This window comes from Onychostoma macrolepis, chromosome 12 (genome assembly GCF_012432095.1).
Source record: "Onychostoma macrolepis isolate SWU-2019 chromosome 12, ASM1243209v1, whole genome shotgun sequence".
In the NCBI taxonomy this organism is placed as follows: domain Eukaryota; kingdom Metazoa; phylum Chordata; class Actinopteri; order Cypriniformes; family Cyprinidae; genus Onychostoma; species Onychostoma macrolepis.
In genome coordinates, this window is record NC_081166.1 from 21,124,085 (window position 1) to 21,150,623 (window position 26,539).

The 26,539-nt window shown below is 37.7% G+C and overlaps 1 protein-coding gene across 2 annotated transcripts in view; it reads right to left on the reverse strand.

Moving 5' to 3' along the window:
- Positions 1-2,714: 2,714 nt before the first annotated feature.
- kbtbd2 (kelch repeat and BTB (POZ) domain containing 2) overlaps positions 2,715-26,539 on the reverse strand; it is a 38,048-nt gene continuing 14,223 nt past the window's right edge. For both annotated transcript variants that reach the window (XM_058793061.1, XM_058793060.1), the window contains exons 2-4: positions 8,554-8,967; positions 5,592-5,757; positions 2,715-5,181 (exon numbers count right to left, since the gene is read on the reverse strand). In XM_058793061.1, coding sequence (XP_058649044.1) covers positions 3,625-5,181; positions 5,592-5,757; positions 8,554-8,726 — 1,896 coding nt within the window. In that variant the 5' untranslated portion in view covers positions 8,727-8,967 and the 3' untranslated portion in view covers positions 2,715-3,624. The remainder of the gene's footprint in view (positions 5,182-5,591; positions 5,758-8,553; positions 8,968-26,539) is intronic.

Consider the following 26,539-nt stretch of genomic DNA (forward strand, 5'->3'; position numbering starts at 1 on the left):
TTCCATCTCCAAATCTTTTCCGGTTAACCATTAAAAAATTAATTATTGATGTGCTCATTGCAATTCTTTTATGCTCTTTTTTTTTTTTCTTCAGTGAACATTTGAACGTATAAAGATGGTGAAGTTTTTAAAACATCCAAGTTTTATAATCAAATAATACATTTATAAATGTACAGGACACTTAGTCAGATCAGACAAAAATGCCTTTTAAAAAAAATAATTACTTGGCAAAGTGATGCACTGTAGCAATGGACTTCATATATAGTATGTGTCTCCAGAACTGAATCCTTCAGAAAATGTCCTGACCTTAAAAACTTTCCATCAGACAATGTAAAGATTTCAAAATGACTATTTTCCTGCTGTAGGTTCATATTTTTTTTCTTTGGTCTTGCTACAAAATTAAAGAAAAATAAGTTTGAGAAAACACCACTCCCTGGCAGTCCTTTATATTTAGCTGCCAAAGTATTCAAATAGCCTGAATACATATGCAAACAAGAGATGGGAGTTGTGTATGTTTATTACATTTGCAATCCACGTTAATGATGATTCAATGGAACTCCAGTAAAATTGAGGCACATACTATGAAATCTGTCTACATTCTTTCAAACAAATAGGTTACGTGATGTATTTGCCATCCATGTAAACAGATTAATCAACTGGAAAACATGTTTTTAATGTATTCTACTGTTTTAAAATTGTTTGATGGATGCAGGTGTGCGTTCATATCTGTCAAGCAACTGTGCATATATAATCTCTTATTATGAAAGCATCCATTTTTAGAACAAGAGACTTGATAAATACTTCACTAATAAATAGGTAAATACATACCATTTTAAAACTGCCAAAAGTTCAGCCACATCTGGAGGAAATGCTGGCAAGTTAACAGCTGTCAACAGTCAAAGTCTGCCTAGTATACAAATTTAAAACCTGTTCATGCAAACTTTTTTTGTCATCTCTCTGGCAAGAATTATTATCTAGCAAGGGCTTTTAACGCTTGAAATGGTTAACCCAGGGTCACTCGAAACCCCCAGGTAAATGGAATCCTGGGTTATCTTGCACTGCTCATAATTTACCCAGGGTTAACCCGGGCTCACACTACAGGAGTTTTAAAATCCTAACCGATTATGAAATCTGGTTGCAACACACGCATAAGGAGAATCTTTGCAGATTATCTTCCCCCAAATCTTAAACATGCACACACTACAAAATTTGAAATTCATGGCGCATCACACACTACAAGATATTATTAAGATTACCATGCCAGATGGAGCGATCTCACGGATCAGCTCATCAGCTATGTTTACATATGTTAGCTAGCAGCTTTTACTCACCTCAGCGCTTCTCTTTTTCCTTATCAGTTGTGATATGTTTTCGACGTATTATACAGACAATAGTGTTACTACAAAATTTCAAGAAGCAGTTTCCTCCGTCTCCACTATTCAACGGAGCCTTACAGCAGCTGTTTTGCGGTTGTGCACTGGCTATTACAAGTGCTGACGTAATCATATAGCCATCATCATCCCGATTTAAATCCTAAATATCAAACATGTTCGACATGTTCGGGGCGGCCCTGATTTGTGTGCTAGAGGATCGGGAGGTGCAAAGTTCTATCGGTGAACGCCTCACATTACCAGATAATCCATGCCGAACATCGGGACCGATCGAAATGCTCGACAAGATTTTCCCTCCTATTCTCGGGAGGGGGAAATCGGGGCTAAATCGGGCTAAAAATCCTGTAGTGTGAGCCAAGCATTAACCATTTTTACACTGTACATTCCTAAACCCTGGGCTACATTCTTATTTGCTTGTCAGTGTCATTGATAGTACAAAAGCAACAAACAGCCTGTTTACATGCATTGCATATCTTTAATAGGCTAAAATGCCAACTGTATGATCAAGTTTTTTTCTGAAAGGACTTCTGACTATAAAGATAAGAACAAAAGTCTAGGTAAATGGAGTCTCTTCACTCCAATTTTCTGTAACTACTGACACTTTCCCTGAAACAAATGCTGAAACAACTGTCCAAAGCACATGAATGTGAGGTTGTCTGTTGCCAAGCTTCTAGCCGCAACATTTTAACATTGGCACATGTACACATTTTGCCCCACAATGCACAGAGGTGCTAAGCCTGCTCCAGAGCAAGGATCTATAACCCTGGGTAAAAAGCACTAACCCTTCTTCTAAATTACAGGGGTGAAACATACTGTACCTTTACCTGGGTGTAAAATGCTACACAAGCTTGAGTAAACAATTTTGTGTTGAGTGGAAAAAAAAAAAAATCATGAAAATGCAAAACTTTTGCAAAGATCTTGAGCAATTTAGATCCATCAAACATATTTACAACTGTTGTACTTCACTTAAATCAGTTTGGCAGGAAAGAACAGCTTTGTACACACTACTGCACAAATACAGCAGCATATTATCTGTCACAAATCTGCTTAATAAATCAAACCTGATATAAAAATGTAAAGCCTATATAAATACTATAGATCATGAATATAAACAATTGGGAATGTAAAAATATTAAATAAAATAAACAGCACATATTCATTTATCTATTATAACATGTAGTTTTGTTCGCTTGGCTGTTTCCTGTTTCCCAGCCCCCACCCCCACCCCACAGTAAAATAATGATAACCAATATTAGAACATTATGATCCAGGGCATCAAAGCATGGCAAAGCAATTTGAAGATGCTTCATGATGACTCAAGAGTAAATTGTTTTATTTTTATTTTTATTTTTTTTAACCTGTTTCAATTAAGTTCCACACATTCAGTATCTAAACATACATACTTCTGAACATGATAGAGAATGAATACTGTAGCAGGCATTTCCTGCATTCGTCTAATTGAGGACAAACACACAGGAACTTGGAGACACAAAAAACAAGAAATTCCTTTGCAATCTAGAGCGAAATAAATGATATGGTAAACAGAGTACGAAACCAGACTGGAAAGCACCCTGAGGTATCGCTAGTGTGTTTGCGGTTACAAGCTTGAAACCTACCCTTTTAAGAGGTCAAATAATGCCATATGCAAGACAGGTCAACAGACAGACCACAGAGAACGTGAACTATGATAATACAGATGCAAACAATGACAACAACAAAATCAATGTCAAGCAAGTCACCAAACCAGCGGCGAACCAAAACATCAAATGACATTCAGTACAAAATATCTCGCCAACCCCTTGAACCTCTTGTTACCCTGGTGACATTTAGGAGAAAGGTGAGCAATTGATTTCTAGAAGATGAACTAGACAAAAGAAGAGTGAAAAATTTAAGAACTCTGGGTGTACAGTTGCCATTTTCAACCAAAGGAGGTTAACTGCATCATTTGTTTACACCATCAAATTGTTAAAACTGAATGCCAAACTTCTAATGAGAGAAATGAAATATCTTCTCAACCTTGCTTTGAGAATGATCAAAACTACAAGTGTTGGAGGATGGGTCAAAATTTGAATTAAACATTTTAGTTTGCAATTAAACATTTGATTTTCATGAGCACACTAGGCATTAAAGGAAGACCTTCCATCAGCTTAATCACCTTTCCTCTCAAAACAGAAGAGCATTATTCCAGAACAGTGGATAAATTACAGGTTAGTTTTAAAGACAATGCCATTAACTATACATGAGGCAGTGACACAATGTCCTCATCCACCTCAAACTCCTCAGCTCCATCAGGAGAGAAGAGGTAAGTGGGTGGCTTCCAGGGAGATTCATCAAGGCAGGATGGGTATAATTTACCCACGGCACAGCGGAAATCTTTGCCGAGGTCCCAGAGCACACGTTCGGACACGGGCTGCCGTAAGGACCAGCAATCGAGCTCCAGGTCGTACTGATAGAGAGCATACTTCGCCCGCTCGTTTAAGTGTGTCTCACGTATAAAGATGCATAGCGTATTCAGTAGCACCACAGCACGCACACATGGGTCAGAGTACCTCTTGGCTGGGATGTTAGCAGCCAGACGCCATTCGTTTTTGTTGACATCATATATTTCTACCGTAACTGAGGAGCCATCAATAGTGCTTGTTGGCAGACGCAAACCCGAGTTGCCCACCACATGTAGACCACCAATATAGAAGATGAGGTCTCCTAACGCAGCCGCTGAAGCAAAGCAGCGACTAGTCTGCCGCATGGCCATTTCCACCCAAGTGTCAGCTCGAGGGAAGTAGCAGTACATGAGGTCATGTGTCATGACATAGATGCAGTCCCGGGCTGTTACCGCTGTGCTCCAACTCCATGCGCAGGGAAGAGGGCTCGTCAAGCTCCATTCGTCCCGCTCACAATCGTAGCGTTCAACTGTGCGCTTATTCAACTCTCCACCAACATTATCACCTCCAATAGCGTAAATGAAACCCTGACAATACACCAGCGATGGTTTAGTGCGAGCATACAGCATCGGCGTTTTGGCCACCCATGCATTCTGCTGAGCATCCAGCCAGTAGAAGCTGTCCACTGAACAGTAGGCAGCCTGCAGCTTGCCACTTTTGCTTCCATGGGTAGCTAGAGTGCTCTTCAGTGGTATCTGTCCACCAGCAATGAACACATCATTGTCTGGGGTGACCAATGTCCCAACCTTCTGCAAGTCTCCAGGCAGGCCACAGAGTTTATAGACCTTCTCCGCTTGAGGGCTGTAACAGACCACTGTGTGACGTGGACCTATCACGACTGGGTGGCTTTCAGCTGGTGGTTCAGCCTCTACAAAAATGAGCATTTCTTCCTTGGTCATGCCCAGTCTGGGCTTAAAAAACTTTGGCATAGACTTGTACAGGCCTTGCACTACCACTGATTTGTCGTTTGGTGGAAGACCTTGGAACCAGGCACGTTGGGTCACCTCAGAAAGTGCATCAATTCGAATCTGGCTAAGGACTGAGGACAGATACTGAGAACGTGCTTCCATGTTGTATTCCAGCCACAGCATGGCCGCCTCACGTACCGTTTCCTCTTTCTCCACATTGAGATTATCGCTGCTCAGGAGGTCCAGCAAAAGCTCGTGCGAGAGCTGCAGGAAAGCCTCCTGTCGGTAGACGACAGGAAATTTGTGCTCCACCATGCGCTTAGCACTTTGCTTCAACTCTGTGCAACTAAACAAGTCACCAATGCTTAGCATGCGGACGCAGTTTTCAGCAGTGATTTTTTTGACCAAGTATTCTCGACACTGTAGTAAAACATCCTCCACCTGAAAGAAAGACAATGAAAGCCAGAAGTAAGTAGACAAACACTGATTAACACTACTGTATTGTAAATACTGAGATTTTCTAACTGCCACACTTCTAAAATGTCACTGAAATTCCATTATGATCAGTCATTCACTTCATTGGCTGTTGACCAGCTGTTTTGTAGACATTTTAGAAAGGAGACCTCTAAAAATGCTAGTGTGCTGCTCAAAGTCTGCAGCAATGGCATGTTGTGACCCATAGGTTTTGTAAGTGAAACAAGTGTTAAACTTGGTAAAACAAGTCAGTGTGAGAGCATGTATGTGGAAGGTAAATTGACAAAACATGAGCAAGCAAGTTAGATAGAGCAAAGGTTTGATGATTTTTAACACATTAACAGTAACCTGTGGAAGACTGTGCATTTCTTCCTAACCTGAAGAAAACAGGCCGTCTCGTAGAGAGGTTCCACAGTGGTGTCGTTGATGACTAAGTTCCCGGTGTAAGCATAGGTTATGATGGTCTGCAGTGTGATGGGGTCAACATTTCTAAGATGAACATGTGTCTGCTTGCTCTCACTGAGCCCACTCATAAACATGGCCCTACAGAAACAGAAAAATTACATTGGTTACAAAAAAGACCCTTGATAAAAAAATAATAATAATAAACAAATACTTAAATGACACTTTCAAATGTGTCTAATCTTGATTCATCGACTAAAGTTCTCAATTCAAAAAAAAAAAAAGATTCTGTAATTTACAAAACAAACATTAGGCTACTAAACAAAAGTAGTAATTTATTAGAGGTCTGACAGAATTATTTTTTGTCAGCCAACTTAAAATGCAATAAAAAGCAAGTATGTGGAGAAAAAAAAATATTTGGTGTCAAATTCTATTTTATGGTGTCCTTGTTACAGTGTAATTACATATTTAAGTACTGAGTAATATTAACTAACTACGTGGTAATGGTAAGGGATCAGGGTTTGGTTTATAGTTAGTTGAACATAATTATGCATAATTTATTGTTATTACTACATGTAACGTGTAAGAAGGACACCATAAAATGGGGTTACCAGCTTTAGAATATTACAGTGAGTAAATAATATCTGAATTTTCATTGTTGTGTGAACCATATGACACACATTCACAAAAAATAAGTCGTGAAGGTGCAAGTAAACTCTAAACTTTCAAAGAGGAACAGCAAAATAAAGCTCACAGTACATTTTACAGTACATTGTTCATTGTATTTAGTTTTTTTTTTTTTCTATTTTTCATATAATTAAATTGTGGTTATTACATTTAACCACAAAGGCAGATGGAACAAAAGGGTGAACTGGCATTTGAATAGGCTCTTTTCAAACTACTGGGATGGTGACCAGCACCTAGAGATGACCTCTGCAGCCCTAAACGTGAAGACCTCGTCACCTAGACGGCCAGATGAGTTCTCTACACAATCTGACTTTACTGCAGTTGGAATTGAACTGCTGGTTTCGTCTGGCCAGAGAAGAACCCCCCCCACAGAAGAGAGGGGCGGGGTGAGCAGAGCTCATTAGCATGTAAAGAGATAGGCACCGAAATCGCTGTGAACAGAGCTGTTTTTGACAAGGTAAAAAAGGGTGTTGTTATACATGACCACTGAGACCATTTCAAGAAGACCCTAAAGAATCATACCAACTTGTGGAAAATGGGCATCCGATATCCCCTTTGAAGCACAGCCACCACAAAACCACTTACTTTTAGATCATTCTGAGGTTAAATGTGGATTTAAAATCATAAAAAGAGAGTTTAATAGCTATGATACTGTTTTTGAAATCAAATCTTAGCATAGCTACAACAGGAAACACTGGAATCTAACAGTGCCTTCGGGGAAAAAATAAAAAGTTAATCTTAAAAAATAAAGCACATACATAAACCCATATAGGAAATAAAAGAGTTATCAAATAAGCATGTTATAAACTTCTGAAACATTGGCGTTTCATATTTTAGAGCAGTCACTGCAATTTATAAAAGAAATCTGTACGTGGAAGTGTGTGTGAAAAAATTCAGATGTAACCACATTTGTAATTCTTAACATTTACATAAGTAACTAATTTAATTACACATTTTTTCTCAGTAACTGTAACTGATTACAATTAATTTTATTTTTGTAATTAAATTACGTAATTCCGTTACATGTAACTATTTACTTCCAACACTGTGCACAGATACTATTTAAACTGAACTGAGCTGGACAATGACGTCACTAAATTCAATAATGAAATTACTTTAACTGAAAATTGAGTCTTTAATCTTGTCATTTTACATTACTGACACACTATTTTCCTATTCGATACTGTAAAGTTGCTTTGACACAATCTGTATTGTTAAAAGCGCTATATAAATAAAGGTGACTTGACTTAACTAGCATTTCAGGCAATACAATTCAGGCAATAAGTCCAACTCAAAAATGTCCAGTTCAGCTGGGGGCCAGAGCAATAAAGTGACATTCACTCACTGGCTTGTTGAATCAATACTAAAAAATTTAAATCATGATTTTTTTTTTTTTAAATCAACATTATGATTTTTATTTCATGTTTTTAAGACAGTATTTCCTTGCACACTTTACATTCATGAATACATTTTAGAATTCTCTTATGCGCATCAAGGCTGCATTTATTTGATCCAAAATACAGTAAAACAGTAATACTGTGAAATATTATTACAATTTAAATTTAAAAAATTCAAATGGAATTCAAAAAATGAATAATTTATTCCTGTGACGCAAAGCTGCCTTTTTATTACTTCAGTATCACATGATCCTTCAGTAATCATTCTAATATGCCGATTTAACAACTTTAATGCGTCCAATGTGTAAACAATATGATTTAAGTATTATTAATCCAGCAGAAGTGTGAGCACAATCTGCATATTTTAAACACTCATAACAGATGTCACTACCTGCTTTTCATGGAGATTAGCTGCCCACCCAGTGTTTTTCACTTGATATTTGCAAAGTTGAGCATTCAAAGCTTTTTTTTTTTCTTTAACTGCAAACACTCACTTGCTCTGCGCCAGAAGACATGCACCACGAGGGGAGTGGAAGAGAAATCAAGCTTTTTGCAGTTTAGAAATCATGCTCACATCAAGACTTTATTACAATTTTGATTAATCGTACAGCCCTAATTGTCCCAATTTTGTCTGCCCCTGAAATGGTCATATTTTTTAAATTACCAGAGCACTGAGCAGTTGAAGTAAACAGAAAAATCATAACCATGGAATGGCGTCATTAAAACGCCAATAACTGAATTTTAGAGAATGTCACATTTTAGTAAAATACTTTCATACATGTATAATTAAATTCTAATGCCTTTTTTTAAGAGGTTTATGGATTAATCAGTTGAACGTTCATACTCCACCCACCTGAAGTAAGAGCTGCAGGTGGCCAGCACCATTTTATGGCAGGGGAACTCACTCTCCTCCACCAGCAGAGTGATGTCAGTCAGCAACTTCTGCTCGTAGAAAAACTGTAGCTGTTCCAGCACAGAAACGGCATAATCTCTGTTGACTTGCCGACGCTCTCCAACCTCCGACATGTTCGTATCCCATGAGTTTTCAACCAGCTTCTGAATGTCAAAGAGTATCGGTTCCTTTCTGCAATGGCCTGTTCCCTGAATACTTCTGAAATTAAGGTAATTTCTCTATCATGTTGAATTTTTACAACTTTTACAGTGGTTCCACAGAATTCAGCTGTCTCGGAGGACGTTGGGATTGAGGGAGGAAGTGAGGTGAGGTAGAGGGAGATGTCTGCATCAGAACACCTGCAGTCCAGCGTGTCTGTGAAAAAAAAAAAAAAAAAAAAATGGGCACATTAGAAAGCTAAGGACAAAAGCCCGGCACACACCAAGCCGACGCCGACGAACTAGTGGCAACTAGCAGACTGCAGGGTTGGCTCACGTCGGCAGCGTCTAGGTCCAAAGTTGCCCTGACACACCAAGCCGACACTCGACACCCAACGGCCAAGTAGCATGTCCATTGTGTGCTTTTCTCGTGTACTGGTTCGCCAGCTGAACAGCCAATCAGAATGATCAGATGGCTCGACTGACCGACGAGCTCCGACTCAGATTCAACATTCGGCCAAAAAAAAGCCGACGAGGACCAACTTCAGCCGACGGCACGGAACACACCGAGTAAACTTAGTCGGTCGACGAACAAATACTGCCTGACGGCCGACCGTCAGCTTGGTGTGTGGCTAAAGGAGAACTTGAACCACCCCCTGATGTCCTGTAAAAGAAAATAAAATAATTTACAGTACCAATATTTATGACTGTCTACATTTATTTGCTTCAAATGTTAAACCATAAAATAACACTTTCATATACCTGCCAGCGCCAATTTTTACTTGCTTTTGGCAAATGTTAATTTTGGACCTTTAAAAGGGGGTTTTTAAAGGGAAACTCCATCCAAAAATTTTAATTCAATATTTACTCCCCCCTGAATACTTAGGACCATGTGATATTTCAGTTTTTCTTTTTTAATAAATCTGTAAAAATGTCAACAATTCTGTGTTTTTCTGTCAATATGGGGTGCTGTGTGTACATTAATGAGGAAAAAAAATGAACAAATGATTTTAGCAAATGGCTGCAATATAACAGAGTGAAAAATTTAAGGGGGTCTGAATATTTTCCGTACCCACTGTAAATTAAAATAAACCGAAATTATTTCAAATCTTTTGCAAATAAGATAAGATAAAGATATCGCTGACCCTAAACTACAACTTCCTACTTTATTCTGCTTCCATACTTTAGTTAATAATGACAATAGTTTTTGAAACAAAGCATGCTGAATTCCACAAATCGAAAAAAAAGATACATTGCAATTAACAGTGCTTGCATTTTAATGCCTTGTATTTCCAGGGCTTGCATTTTTAGTAGTGCTGGGCGGTATGACCAAAAATTTATATCACGGTATTTTTTTAAATTATACCGGTTTTACGGTATATGACGGTATTTATTTTTTTCATGCATGACCGGGTGTTAACCACATTTTCTACTGATTGAGAGAGGAAAAACTGCAGTAGATTGACTTGGAATGCCCTATTTTACTGTCGTGATGAGCGAATATTGTAGAAAAATTCCACACTATATAGTGACTAAACACGACCCATTAATACATGTTAACCAGGAGTCACTCTCATTTATAGTCGCGACATCATCTGATAAAATCAACATTCATCGAGCGGCTATGCAGCGCACTGCCTGCGTCTGAGTAACAAACTAAAAAATAAACAAAACAAAAAAAAGTGCATAATATTAACAGACGAACTATGCTCATATTTATAATCCCAAACAGTCAGTTAGTGGCAAGTGCTTGGAAACGCTGTTTTGTACTCATTTACTGACGAGTCTGTTGCGGTACGGCCAGCTGAATGCGGTGCTTCTCTGCCGCTCGCTGCACAGAACAGACGCCGAGAGAGGCGACACTGCGCCGGGAGAGTCAGATCTTGCGCTCGCGGGGCAGCACTGGCGACATCTTCCAACTGAACCATAGCTAAGGTTTATCCAAAAATGTCGCTATTGTCAGTTTGTATATTCTATGGAAAAAAGTCGCTAAAAGGGTCTGAAAGTTGCTAAATATAGTGCTAAAGTCGCGCTCGTGTGTGTGAGACGAGGGAGCTGATGGCAGCGTGCGGCGGATATTGTATGAGTTCTTCTGTCATCACGTTCTACAGCTTCAGAACTTTCACGCTTAGTAACACATACAGCTGTGTTCTTGCCACAATGCAATAGTGAAAAGAGACCCCTCTCAAACAGTGTCGCTTTCCGAACGTTATTTAAATAACACCGGTATTGCGGTATTTTAAAATTCATATCATAAGAAAAATAAACACCAGTATTCGGCATGAACCGGTGTACCGCCCAGCACTAATTTTTAGGTCCTGAAATTTAACATATGTTTATTTAAGCTGTGAATATTTCAATTCAAAATATTTCAAATGAATTGCTGAATTTTTAATTATGAAAATGTGTATTCACCTTCCAGAATTCAAAAATATTAAATCTGTTTAAAAATACGATGTATAATATTCGACAGGCAAATTTCGGTCACTTTATTTCACTTTCTAAATTCGCTGCCACAAATTCAGTGGTTAAAATTCGGCAGAAAATTCAGCGTTGCACATCCGGGAACCGCAGGAATAGCAGTAGAGCACCGATGCATGATCTCCAGCTGATGTCAGCCACTCACCAGCAGGTGGCGCAAGCCGCTGTTGATGAAGGCCATATGTGGATCAAGTCATTCATTTACAAAAACTGATTTGCAGAAATGGAGCAAGCGCTAAGTAGAAGTTTTGATTATCGGGGCCAGTATAAACATGTGGAAACGCTGATTGTATGTTTAATTCAACATCTTCGCTGTTTCCCCGTAGCCTACATGCAAGCAGCTTTCTCTACCACAAAGGAGATTATAATGCTCTTTTACCCAATGCTGAAGTACAGAACTAACATTACATCTGAGGAAGACATATATTGCTTTCGGTTGTTTAGTTTCTGTAACTTTGTATCATGGCTTGTGTGACGCTGTGCTGCAATACTGGGGTTCCCCTCATACGTCACACTCCAGGATTCCCCAACGATGCGCGCCTCAGTGAACTAATACAGTGATATAAGACCTCAGATCTCAGAATACACTTTATTGATGATTATGCGAACTATATCGACAGTTAAGCAGATGTTGAATATGAACGAACGCGCAAGGTTTCAGGCTGTTTCCCGCAGAAATCAGTTAAAGAAAACACATTACGCGGCTCAGTAGTGCACTAACACAATAACAGCTATTAGACTTGTTTGAGATGCGCCTCGCCTGAGATGTAGGCGGCTGCAGTGAGAGGAGGAGTGAAATAAGCGCAATCAAGATGGACAGTTCTGCCTTCTCGAAGTAGAACAGATACCAACGAGATCAAAGGCGGACATCGCGTTATTCTCACTCATATGCTGTGCTGCTAATAAATGTGATAGAATTTCAGTTCTGTTGCTTTTATATTTTTAAATATAAATATGATGAACAAGACACCCAAAGTGCTTGCTATTTAATACTAAAGGCATAGCCTACATTTCTACTTTAATATAAACATGTATTTTAGATTTTTATAGAAATATGACAACAATCACATATCTCACACAGAGATCACAGTGTCATAGTGTTTGGGAATATTCATGCATAATTTAAATACACAATCACATGAAATCAGATTGGCATCAGGAAATCAGGCATACGTCTCGCGGTGATCGGTTCTGCGCAGATTTTGCTCATCTCCAACAAGCCTATTAAAAGACCAAACTCAGATCTTACTGATGATGCAAACAGACGAGGATATGAATGCAAGTTAAGGAACGGGCACGTTAAACATTTCCCATAAAGAAAACACTTAACGTGGTTTGTTGCCTCAGTGATAATAAATGATTAAATTCAGCATCTAATTAATAAAATATATTACTGTATATTATGTACATTTAAGCAGATGAGCACCAGGGCTCGCAAAATTTCAAAATCCCTGGTAGCCCTTCAGGCAGGTACTCTTCAGATTTTGGTAGCCCGAAAATTAATTTAACTGCCCTAATTTTTTTTTTTTTTTTTTTAATATAGAAAATCAGATAGGAGTTTAAAATATCAAATCAAAAATATTTTCAATACACAAATATCAACAAATATGAAGGAAGGAATCTTATTTCACTATTTTAAAGATGGCGCCAGGTTGTTCTCTGGCGTGCCGTCGATTCTCATCGTTGTCAATTGTATTATATGTATTGTTGTGGGCAATATGGCTGTTCGTGGTAGAAACTTCTGCTGCCCTTACCTACGATCGCCAAGCTCTTCTTGATTTACGTCCTCTTTTGTCGGATTTCTGTAAACATATCCCGATTGAGGACCACTGTTTTAACTCACGGACGTCTTCTACCTTTCCTGTGGTTACCTGTCGACTGACGGGTTGCTGTTTTCATCGTAAAAAGTGCCTGAGAAAGAGGAAAAGAGGAAAACGCAGCGGTCTTCTTGCTAGGCTGAAGAGTTGTGGGTTTTCGTCGGTATGGTTGCACCGAGTTCGGCCTGGAGGCTGCACGCTGTTTGGTCGTCGTGGCGCGTCGGAGCTGCGGCCTGTCGGTCTCATTCCACTTCTTCCGGCTACAAAGGCCCCTTTTCGCCGATCAGCAAGACATCGTTATGTCAAGAGGGAGGTAGATTTTGAACCTCCGGACCTTGGAATACGTTAAATCAGCGGATTCACTCATGGTTATTGGCCCGCAGCAGGTGAAATTGGCGATGGTAAATGCAAGATCCATCAGTAACAAATCGTTCATTTTAAATGACTTTTTTTATATCTCAAGATCTGGACTTCTTATTTTTGACAGAAACGTGGCTCAACGCTGGTGAGTTGGATACATTAGCAGAGTTAACACCAGAGGACTGTGATTATTTCAATTCTCCGAGATTAGCGGGTCGAGGTGGAGGCTTGGCCACTGTTTTTAAAAAAGGTTTTAAATGTAGGCTAGTTCCTCTCGCTCAGCATTATTCTACATTTGAGCTGCAGATATTAAGAATTCATTTATCCAGTTCTGTGACTTGTGTCCTTATTTATAGACCTCCAAAATATAATAAGGACTTTATTCACCAGTTCGGGACTTTTCTGTCTAATATAGTTCCTACTGTGGACAAATTACTGATCTTGGGTGACTTTAATATACATGTGTGTTGCCCTACTCATTATCTGGTGAAGGAGTTTATGCAACTCATTGATTCATTTGACCTTGTCCAACATATTAATGGACCTACTCATACACAAGGACATACTATTGATCTTGTCTTATCTTTTGGACTTCCAGTATGTAACTTCAGTATTACTGAAAGTTGTTTGTCTGATCATATGCCGGTTATGTTTAATATATTACTCTCGTACTCACTTTCAAGTGAGCAGCATGATGTGTATTACACCCGAGTATTAACTTCCTCAACTGCAGAGGAATTTTCCGATGCATATTTAGAGTCCACAGCTAGAACAGTGTTAGAAACGCCATCTAATAGCCACAATACTGAGGATCTAACTGTGTTGTTTAATGAGACTTGTACAAATATTTTAGATCTACTTGCACCACTAAAACCAAAAGTTTTTAAATCGAGCTCACACCCTTGGTTCAACCATCATACCCGTGCACTTAGGTGGGAGTGCCGTAAAGCAGAACATTAATGGAGATCGGATAGGTTACAGGTTTCCAAGGAGATTTTTAAGAACTGCATGTCGGCCTATCAGTGTGCTGTTAAAACAGCTAAAATTGAATATTTCTCAGATTTAATCTCTAAAAATCCTCATGATCCTAAAGTGTTGTTTAACTCATTTGATAAAGTGGTTAATCCCAGGAAATCATCTTTTCCTGATGTTAACCCTGAGTTATGCACAAAGTTTTTGGATTTCTTTAGGAGTAAGATTGAGGTTTTATATGAATCTATTCCGAGTATGTACGTTGCCTCCGAATCTTCCAATTCGGTGACTGTTAATGCTCAGTTAACGCATTTTTATCTAATTGATCTTGATAAATTGATAGAGTTAACTTTAAAATTAAAACCGTCCACCTCTCCAGTGGATTTTATGCCTACTCGTTTCTTTAGAGAGGTGTTAGGTGTGATTGGCCCAGCTGTTCTGACTATCATCAATAGCTCGCTGAGCTCTGGCATTGTTCCTTCTTATTTTAAGCACTCAGTGATTCGGCCATCCCTGAAGAAGCCTAATCTTGACACATCTGATTTTAGTAATTTTCGACCTATTTCCACATTGCCTTTTCTGTCGAAAGTGTTGGAAAAGACTGTTTCTCTCCAATTGTCCGCATTTTTATCAGATCACCATATTCATGACCGTTTTCAATCAGGATTTAGGGCCCGCCATAGCACCGAAACGGCTCTTCTTAAAGTGTCAAATGACCTCTTGCTCACTTTGGATTCTGGTAACTCTGCTATTTTAATTTTGCTCGATTTAACTGCCGCATTTGATACAATCCACCATAGAATTTTGTTAGATCGTTTACAGCAGGAGGTTGGAATTAGTGGTAGTGCTTTACAGTGGTTTTCTTCTTATCTGTCTAATAGGTCTGTATCGGTTACAGTGGGTAATCATTCTTCTTCTGCAGTTCCTCTATCTTGTGGGCTCCCACAAGGGTCCATATTAAGTCCAATTCTCTTTTCTCTATATATGCTACCGTTGGGGAGTATTTTTAGGAAACATGGGATTGCATATCACTGTTACGCTGACGATACTCAGTTGTTTGTCCCATTACACTCAGTTGATAAGTCTTGTGCTACAATCGTCAAGTGTCTAGAGGATGTAAAATCCTGGATGGCTAAGAATTTTCTCCATTTAAATGAGAGTAAAACAGATGTGGTTGTTTTCGGTCCTCTTAGCTCTTCGACACTTATTTCTAGTTATTTGGGGCCTCTTTCTAGGAATATTCATCCATTTGCAAAAAACCTGGGTGTATTTTTTGACTCAGAGCTGAATTTTATCAAACAAGTTAATACTGTGGTGAAAACTAGTTTTTACTATTTAAGGTTAATTTCTAAGATTAAACCAATGCTCTCATTTAGAAATCTGGAGACAATCATCCATGCTTTTATATCGTCAAGATTGGATTATTGTAATGTGTATTTAGGAATTTCTCAGTCTTTGATAAATCGATTACAGCTTGTCCAAAATGCGGCTGCTAGACTAATGACTGGTAGGAGAAAGAGGGATAGAATAACTCCAATTTTAGCATCCTTACATTGGTTACCTGTTAGATACCGGATTGATTTTAAGGCCTTAGTAATAATTTTCAAAATTTTAAATGGTCTCGCACCTTTGTATTTGTCAGATCTGGTTAATTTGCATAAACCTGTGAAAAACTTGCGATCTGCTGACAAACAATTGCTCCAGGTACCGCGGTCCCGACTTAAGCGAAAAGGGGATCGGGCCTTTTCGATTGCCGGTCCTCGTCTATGGAATAATCTACCTCTAGACATTCGGGTTGCCCCCTCAGTGTCCGCTTTTAAAACGGGTTTGAAGAAGCATTTTTATGTTATGGTGTTTGAATCCGACTTAGGAGAGACGTAATGTATGTTTCTTTTTAAGATCTTGTGTTTGTCATTGTTACGTGTTTGGTTTTCCTGGAATGCTTTGTACAGCACTTTGGGCTGCTCCAAAGGCAGTAGAAATGTGCTATATAAGAAAAACTAAACTAAACTAAACTAAACTATTTACAGGGTATCTGCAGAATTTTTAAAAATATATTTAAGGCAATTTATGACCCATTTTAAGAGCTGCACGAGTAAAATGAACAGAATGGGTGGGGCTGGACAATGTCTATGGTAACATACAGTATTGAGCCATAAAATTACATGATTTACAGTTCAGATACAGGTTTTCACAAAAACAAAAATCTTATACAACAGCATTTCAGGCTATAGACCATTTTTATGAAAAGGGATAAATCAAGCATATAAATTATGTTAATATAAAACATAAATATTATGTTAAATGTTTAAAAGGCATATTAACTTCTTTCTCATTTACAACTCTATGTGTTTGCTGCGTAAAAAGTTGATATTTGCATTGATCTGACCATAAACAGCAAGAAAGGCTTATTGGAAATGCAAATTCATTCTCTGCCACGGGGTGGCGCTTTAGGAGCGCTGAAATATTGCGGTTTCCCTGGAAACACTGTACACAAAGCAGCTCCACTGCTTTATCAGGAATTATAGTTAAAATGAAATTAAAATGCCAACGACACATTTCTGAGGACAGTCGTTTCCCTTCAGATACATTCACAAAGACATCCGCGCCGCGTTTTGACTTGAAACGTGCAGCGCTATTTATTTGAAGTTTAATCCTGCCTTATCGCGTGACTCTTGTCTTTCCGTCCCAAACTATAAGACCTCTAGAAGACATTTCTTATACCATTTAACGTATTTAAAAAAAATTGTACGGCCTTAAGTTTGATACAACTCACTTTAAGAGTTTATAAGGACCCGTGAGAGATCTGTATTTAAGGAGCCCGTCGGGCAGGCGGTGATGCATTTTGGTAGCCCGACTGGAACACACAATAGCCCCGGGACATCGGCCTAGCGATTTTGCGAGCCCCGAGCACAGAATGTGAGCCCACAACCAACAAGTTTCACCAAACCATTTTTTTCTCCCATAGAAAACCAAGCGCTATAGTTTTAGGTTTGATATTCGCCTAGGCTGCTTTAGGGGACCATCTGCAAATTTACCTCACAGTACAAAACAAAGTAATAATTTATTAAATTTAAATTAAATGATTAAATTCCAATAATTTATGTTTACAGAAAATGAATAATTTACTCAAACTGACTAAATATATATTGCCAATAACTCGCCTTAGACAATAATTTCCCTAAGTATGTACACTACACAAATATTTTTAAGAAAATAAAACAGTAATTCACCAAAATGTTACTAGTGACCACTACTGACTTACTACAGTTGAAATTTTGCCAACATCTTCCTCACTGTACATACAGTATATAATTATTAAGAAATTACTGTAATAATAAATTTTTTTTTTTTTTTTTTGAAGACAAAAACGTTCATTTTCTGGTTGTCACACTCATTAAGTTACAATTTCCATCTGCTCAGGCAGAACGTTAATGTTATCTTGTGCTTTAGCAAGGTATCTCTGGCTAAAACTAGCTAACTTAAACCCTCCTTTGAGTTACCCACCGTATTTATTCTTAAATATTTTATAAATCCCTCCATTGAATATTTAATTCCCATTTGGTGGCCTTTTGCGTCCAAAATTGTGCAAAAACATCATGGGACAAGGTTTTCACACTGTAGCGGTCATTGTAAGTAGTGAGCAACTCAGTTTGTTTGTCTGAGGGAGCAACAGTAACTAAGGGGGGGCGGGGCTTACCGATAGGTCAACTGTAAATTGTACATACAGTAAGGGAGATACTGGCCAAATCTAACATGTAGTAAGTCAGTTTTGTATCTAGCAATGTACTACAACCGTTGGAACATGAAAAAAACCCTTTCCAGGGATCTTTTATACATAAATAATTGTGTACTGTACATATAAAGGGAGGTATTGTCAAAATCTCATCTGTGGTAAATCACTATGAACAATACAAGCTTTACAATTTGACTGTGTTATTTTAAATGTTAAAAGTAATTTTAATTTAAATAAATTGGACGTTTTAACCCAGTCGGTGGAATTGTCAGACGGCCTCTTGTTTGCGATAGCGCGTCAATGCTTTCTACATTTGCAGCAACAATACACCTAGGCGGTTTTGAACTAATTTTTAATGTCGATATAAAATGGTTGCTTACTGTTAAAACTAATCGTGGTATTGATATCTTTGTAGGACTGTCGACTCTATAGATCAGTGGTAAGGGAAAGCAACGAAAATGCAGCGTGTTGAGTTCTTCTGACCTCATTTGCATGCCTGTATATAGTTCACATAATCATCAATAAAGTGTATTCTGAGATCTTATATCACTGTATTAGTTCACTGAGGTGCGTTACGCGTCGTTGGGGAATCCTGGAGTGTGACATATGAGGGGAACCCCAGTATTACAGCACAGTGTCACACAAGCCATGATACAAAGTTACAGAAACTAAACAACTGAAAGCAATATGTTTTCCTCAGATGTAATGTTAGTTCTGTACTTCAGCATTGGGTAAACGAGCATTATAATCTCCTTTGTGGTAGAGAAAGCTGCTTGCATGTAGGCTACGGGAAACAGCGAAGATGTTGAATTAAACATACACACAATCAGCGTTTCTACACGTTTATACTGGCCCAGATAATCAAAACTTCTACTTAGCGTTTGCTCCATTTCTGCAAATCAGTTTTTGTAAATGAATGACTTGATCCACATATGGCCTTCATCAACAGCGGCTTGCGCCACCTGCTGGTCAGCGGCTGACATCAGCTGGAGATCATGCATCAGTGCTCTACTGCTATTCCTGCGGTTCCCGGATGTGCAACGCTGCATTTTCTGCCAAATTTTAACCACTGAATTTGTGGCAGCGAATTTGGAAAGTGAAATAAAGTGACCGAAATTTGCTTGTCGAATATTATACATCGTATTTTTAAACAGACTGAATATTTTGGAAGTAAATTCTGGAAGGTGAATATGAATTGTTGAATTTTTAATTATGAAAATGTGTGTGAAATATTTTGAATTGAAATATTCACAGCTTAAATAAACAACTATGTTAAATTTCAGAACCTAAAAATGCAAGCCCTGGAAATACAAGGCATTAAAATGCAAGCACTGTTAATTGCAATGCATCTTTTTTTCGATTTGTGGAATTCAGCATGCTTTATGTTTCAAAAACTATTGTCATTATTCTGCTTCCATACTAAAGTGTCAAATGAAGTGGAAAAGACTAAAAACGCTTATAATAGTTGGATCTGGCAACACGGAGGCTACGCCCGCGTCCTCATTCACAACTATCTCAAAGAGACTCCTTTACTTCGTCAGCATCTGGCAACGATCATTTTCATACCACGGACGCTAAAATTCTTGTAAACCGTCTAAACTGAATTATACATGTCATGCAGACATTCATATGAGGAGTTTAACAGCAATTAGTCATTCAGAGAACAAATTTTATTTTTGAACATGAAACATTTACCGAGGTTCGTTTTATGTCGATGAAAGTACAAAGCCTGTAATAAATAATATTTTAGCATCCAGATACATCGCGAATATGTAAACATTTGGATTTGTGAATGAGAGAGGTAGGCATCAGTTTTACGTTGTAATTTGTTTTTGGATTGACGTTTTTACAGCCTATAGGCTATCCTTAAGTTCAGAGGATTTGTTGTGGAGAGAAACTATTAACTGTTTATAATGTTTGTAAATATTTTGATTTACCAGCATTTTAGCCTACATTTCTGAATGTAATAAAATGCGACGCGACTTAGCCTGTTTTTTTTCCTTAAAATGCGATTTTATACAAGTAGCGTTTTTTTTTAACAATGCAGTAAACATTTTTAACTATCTGTAAAAAATACTTTATTGTCTTTAAAGCATTGATAGATTTTTTTTCTTTTGTTTAGTAGCCTACATTTAGGCAAATCTAGAAAAGATGATGCTGGCTGTGACGCAACGGGTTAAGATACCATCTCTTGTTTTTTTTTTTGTCTTTTTCTTTTTGTGTAATAAAACACTATACTTTATTATTATTATTATTATTATAGGCAAAGACAACTAAAAAAAAAAAAAAAAAAAAAAAAACTTATTAACCGTTATTTTTTTCTACTCAAACCGCTTTCGGAACGGTAATAATACAGAGGAAAGCAGGAACAGAAATGTTAAAATATCGATTCTGCTCAGAGTGAACCGATTGACTTTTTTTTTTCGTTTTCAAGCCCTGATTCTACCTAGTTGGTTGATTGAAAATATTTGGACTTTATATTTAAAAAATTACCTCAAGTTAGCATCAGCTAACTTTTTTTTCTCTCAAACAGGCTATTATAACTTTGTAATACATAATTATTGATTATATTCTTTTTTTATTTTAAGCTAAAACTGTATGCACTCTGATTTTGCTTTAAATGTTTAAAGCAAATTGCTTTGTTTGACTGGGGGGCATTTTACCCCATTTTGGTAAACATTTTATTTTTGTTAAAAATTTAACATGAAAACTCTGACATAAATTAAAAACCAAGTATGAAAAATTTCCAGTGTCACTAAAACTGATAACTTTTCTGAACACATTTAACTTTTGTTTTACAAAAAAATAATAAATTAAATTACACAGTCCTTAAGGGGGGATTTTCCCCCCACTCTACCCTAAATTTAAAAATGCAATTATTTTTCTTAACCACACCTATCTTTTTGCTTCAGAACACATTGATTCATCAACTGGGGTTGCATGTTCACTTCAGTTTTTGAAGCATCAAATTTGGGAGTCTCTATGTTCATCTGAAGTCAGTCATATACAGGTGCTGGTCATATAATTAGAATATCATCAAAAAAGTTTATTTATTGCACTAATTCCATTCAAAAAGTGAAACTTGTATATTATATTCATTCATTACACACAGACTGATATATTTCAAATGTTTATTTCTTTTAATTTTGATGATTATAACTGACAACTAAGGAAAATCCCAAATTCTGGAACATTTATGGAAAAAAACGAGATCATCATCATTGGTACTCCTGCACTTACCACCAAAGTTCCCGCTGACTTTACTTGTGATATTACTGGCACTCTAATCACTCCATCTAGTATCGTCAGAAATCTCGGTGTTATGTTTGACCCATCTCTTTCATTTCAGTATCATATTAACTCTCTCTCTAAATTGGCATTTTTTCACTTACGACGAATTGTCCAGCTCCGTCCTTTCATAAGTACCAAAGATGCAGAAACTCTCATTCACGCTTTTGTCTCATCTCGTCTCGATTACTGTAATGCCCTCTTCATTGGCTTGCCAGCTACCACTATTGCTAGATTACAGTATATTCAAAACTCAGCCGCTCGTATTCTCACCGCACTGCCGTTCAGCCCACATCACCCCTATTCTAGCTGATCTGCACTGGCTACCAGTGGCCTATCGCATCAAGTTTAAAATTATCCTGCTTACTTTTAAAGCCTTGAATGGTCTGGCTCCTTACTATCTCTGCAATCTGCTCCACCCCTATTCTCCACCACGTTCATTGCGGTCCTCTGATTCTCGCCTTCTCACCATCCCTCGATATCGCCTCTCTTCCATGGGGGGCAGATCGTTCAGTGTTGTTGCCCCTAAATTATGGAACTCTCTACCCAGATCACTCTGTCTTGCCAATAGCCTGTCTGAATTTAAATCGCTGCTCAAAACTCACTTGTTTTCAGAATGTTATCTTTCTTAGTTAACCTCTGTTTACTTTGTTTTATGTTGTATATTACTCTTTGGATTTCTGATGTTGTTTTCTTTCTGTTTATTGTTCGATGTTTTCCTCCCATTTCTGATGTTTATTGTAAAGTGTCCTTGAGCTCTGGAAAGGCGCTATATAAATAAAACTTATTATTATTATTATTAAATTCAGTATCTCAGAAAATTAGAATATTACTTAAGACCAATACAAAGAAAGGATTTTTAGAAATCTTGGCCAACTGAAAAGTATGAGTGAGCATGTACAGCACTCAATACTTAGTTGGGGCTCCTTTTGCCTGAATTACTGCAGCAATGCCGCGTGGCATGGAGTCGATCAGTCTGTGGCACTGCTCAGGTGTTATGAGAGCCCAGGTTGCTCTGATAGTGGCCTTCAGCTCTTCTGCATTGTTGGGTCTGGCATATCGCATCTTCGTCTTCACAATACCCCATAGATTTTCTATGGGGTTAAGGTCAGGCGAGTTTGCTGGCCAATTAAGAATAGGGATACCATGGTCCTTAAACCAGATACTGGTTGCTTTGGCACTGTGTGCAGGTGCCAAGTCCTCTTGGAAAATGAAATATGAATCTCCATAAAGTTGGTCAGCAGCAGGAAGCATGAAGTGCTCTAAAACTTCTTGGTATACGGCTGCGTTGACCTTGGACCTCAGAAGACACAGTGGACCAACACCAGCAGATGACATGACACCCCAAACCATCACTGACTGTGGAAACTTTACACTGGACCTCAAGCAACGTGGATTGTGTGCCTCTCCTCTCTTCCTCCAGAATCTGGGACCCCGATTTCCAAAGGAAATGCAAAATTTACTTTCATCAGAGAACATAACTTTGGACAAAATTAAAAAATAAACATTTGAAATATATCAGTCTGTGTGTAATGAATGAATATAATATACAAGTTTCACTTTTTGAATGGAATTAGTGAAATAAGTCAACTTTTTGATGATATTCTAATTATATGACCAGCACCTGTACATATGGGATGGCATGAGGGTGAGTAAATGAGTCTCGCAAAGTCTTGCAAAAAAAAACAAAAAACAAAAGAGAACTCAAGTACTGGTGTGCTCTCTGATAGATGGTTTTCTAACCATCTCAGACAATAAGACGTCCAGGGCTCCAGAATACGACCATTTTTTTTTCTGCCAGTGCAACTACATTTTGTGAGCGGTTGCACTGGTGCGACCACCGCGTTGCCCAAATAAGCGCTGTTATTATGTGTTGCATATGATAAACATCCCTTACGACAATTAACCATGTTTTTTTGTTTTTTTTGTAGTAACCATGGTTTAACTATGGTTTTTGTAGTAAAACCATAGTAACTACAAAAAAAATGTGGTTTAACTACAGTTTTACTATGGTTAATTTTTGTAAGGGATCAAACAGCAAATGAAACAAACGTGTAACAAAACCGCGCTACTCGTTTGAGCGGCGCAGCGCGGACCGATAATTGAGCTCAGCGCAAGCAAACAGGTCCAAGCTCAGAACAGGTTTACTCGGAAGCTGTGTTCATCTTGCGATACTGTTACTGCACAGCGCTGCTGCGAGATCCAGTGAGAAGAAGAAATTAAATGTTATTTTAATGGGATGACCCAAATATTCTTTGTGGTAAACACACACTTATGTAAAATTAAAACATACATCAAATCACCACTATAACCAAAAGATGGCAGCAGGAGGAGGACATATTGGGTGATTAGTCATTCATTTCTACATTTTGCTTTATATTTTGAAATCACTATTATAAAATATCAAATAAATCAAATTGTCAAAATGCTGCACTTTTTGTGTATTAAGTAAGAAAAGTCACAAAACGTCTTGAAAAACTTAACTCTTCAATTAGCGACTGAATCACACATAAAAAGCAATCCATTTATATTCACTGAAGTTCTTCGTCAGTTCTGTATAATCCTATAGAAGAATAATGCTACTCATTTAATATAAGTAGAAATTCAATAAGAGTAGAAGTTTGAAAGTATAAAGTTTCCATATGAAATTACATTTTGCACGTTATCATGTACATTCTGAACGGTACCCAACTCAAGCTCAGTGCTTTACTGTCAAATGTGCATTACCAAGAAATAAATATAATATTAGTAACTGCACTTCTTAATGCAAAACAATAGTAATTTTATGATTAAACTATCTTTATTTTTAATACCCCAAAACCACCCCCAGCGCTACCAAATCTGCTTCTGGCGCCACCATCTGTAGAACTTAGTGGCACTGGTGCCACTGCTCTCAAATGTTAGTCTGGAGCCCTGACATCACAGATTTCTTACCACGCTTGAATGGACAAACACACACAAAATTGTCAACTGCCCATCTTAGCAAGTATGCTTGTAAACATAGTTGGTTTTATCTAAGTGAACATGAACAGTTGGGATAAAAATCTTTATCTTGGATCATTTTCTTACCTGAACACTACTGTTAAATCTACGAGAAAAATTTAAAGCACTATTTATTGTTTGTATCTTTGTTCAATTGAATTTATTAGTGATATTGCTTATATTGCTTATTATTGATATTTAATTTAATACACTGTGTCAGAAGCTTCAAAGAGATAAACAGGAAAATCAAGTATGGAAACCATTCAGATTCAGATTCTGATGTAAAGCAGCTTTAAAAGACAGTAGTGTCATTGTTTAGTTCATGCAGTGGTTGGTGCTGTTTAGTTAGGGCTGCATGATGAATCATTTCTGATTTCTGCTTCTCATTATTTATTAAGCATGATCACCTGTAATATGATTATTTATCATAAAAAAAGGTTTATTTTAATTTGGCATTTGTGTTATCATGCATTGGAAGCAAGAGGAGTGACCTTGGCGTTGCTACCGCCATACTCTACTGTTGGAGCTGCAGGAAAATGACCCTTAAAAAAGCACTTTTTGCTCTACCAGCAAATTTATTATTATTTTTTTTTAATTGTTGGTCGCAACATGTAGGAGCCCGTTTCTGTTTTATTCATTTGCACTCAGTACAAGTGTGCACTGCCTCAATCAATCTAGAGGTCTGCATATACACGCACATTATCTGATGTGTGCTGTCAAAATTAAGCCACGATCACATTAAAAATGAGCACCACATTGACACATTTTTGTAGAGATGTTACAAAATTTTGAATTCAGCAAAATGTCACCACACACAATCATGTCAGATCTTTTTTTCCCCCCATGGTCAATTATTGGCCTCAGTTCAGAGTAATTCTAGGGGTGGGCAATATACCTTTAGACACAATCAGCAGTAGAGATTTTGGATGTGTCTTTATAATGCTAAAGCTCACTTGATGCTGCAGTGTTCTTGTATGAATTTTACAGTTTTGGGATGGCAACTTGATTGAAGGACATACAAGGAGGAATGCAATATCTTTTATCAAGTGTCAGAATGAAAATTTTAAAACCATCTTTTGTCACAGTGGAAACTGGCTCTGTGTCTTTATTCGGATTATATATTGAGGTCTAATGAAGCAAAATGAACAGTCTGTGCAAGAACGCAAATATTTGATTTGGACTTCCCCATTTGCCTGAGGCTATAGATTACAGGTAATAATATTTGAATTAATGTTCAGTTTCTTGCAGGTGTGTTGGAGCAGGGTTGGAATTGAAGTCTGCAGGAAGGTAGCTCTCCAGGACTAGGGTTGGAGACACCTGGGCCCGTATTCACAAAACATTTTCTCTTACCATTTAAGAATTCTCCTAAATAGCAGTAAAAGTTTTTAGCTAAAAGTCCTCTCTTAAATCCTATTCACAAAGCTGCTGAGACAAAATTTTCTAAGGAATAGATGATGTCAGCATGCTTAATAACTATGCACTCAGTGATTGGCTGATAGTGGAGGGGTCTCTGTCAGAGACTGAAGGTGCGTTCACACCATATCGTAATTACCATAATTACGAGATACCAACTTGTAAAAAGCGTTCACGTCCTTGTAGAACTCGTAATTACAACTTGTGAACTGGGAGTTTTCAGAGAGCTACGGCTTGTACCACGTGACCACTGCAACTCACGTGGAACCAGAGGAAATGGCGACGCTTTCAAAGAAAGCTATTACTGCTCTAAAAAGGGGGAAATATATACATATATAGATACTATAATATAAAAAACATTAAGTGTTAATACTAATATTTTGTTGTTGTTTGTTTAGGTTAGCAATAACACATTTATAATAATTAAACAAGTATATGTTCAGCTAATTGTCAGCCTCTTACATGTGTGCTTCTCGTAAACAATTAGTGAATATGCATATAAACAGCCTTTTAATTAAAAGAGTAGAATAATTATGGCTGATAGTAAAACATGCAAACAAAAAAGAACACCAAACTGGACGCAAGAACAGCTGTTACTTCTTGCCCTACTGGTTAATGAAAGCAAGCATATAAATCAAAGAAAAATTTGGAGTTGGGATAACCTCCAAAACCAAAGGCAATACTTTCATAAAAGCTCATTATCGTCAAATACTTCTAAAATGTTTACGTTCCGAGGCAGA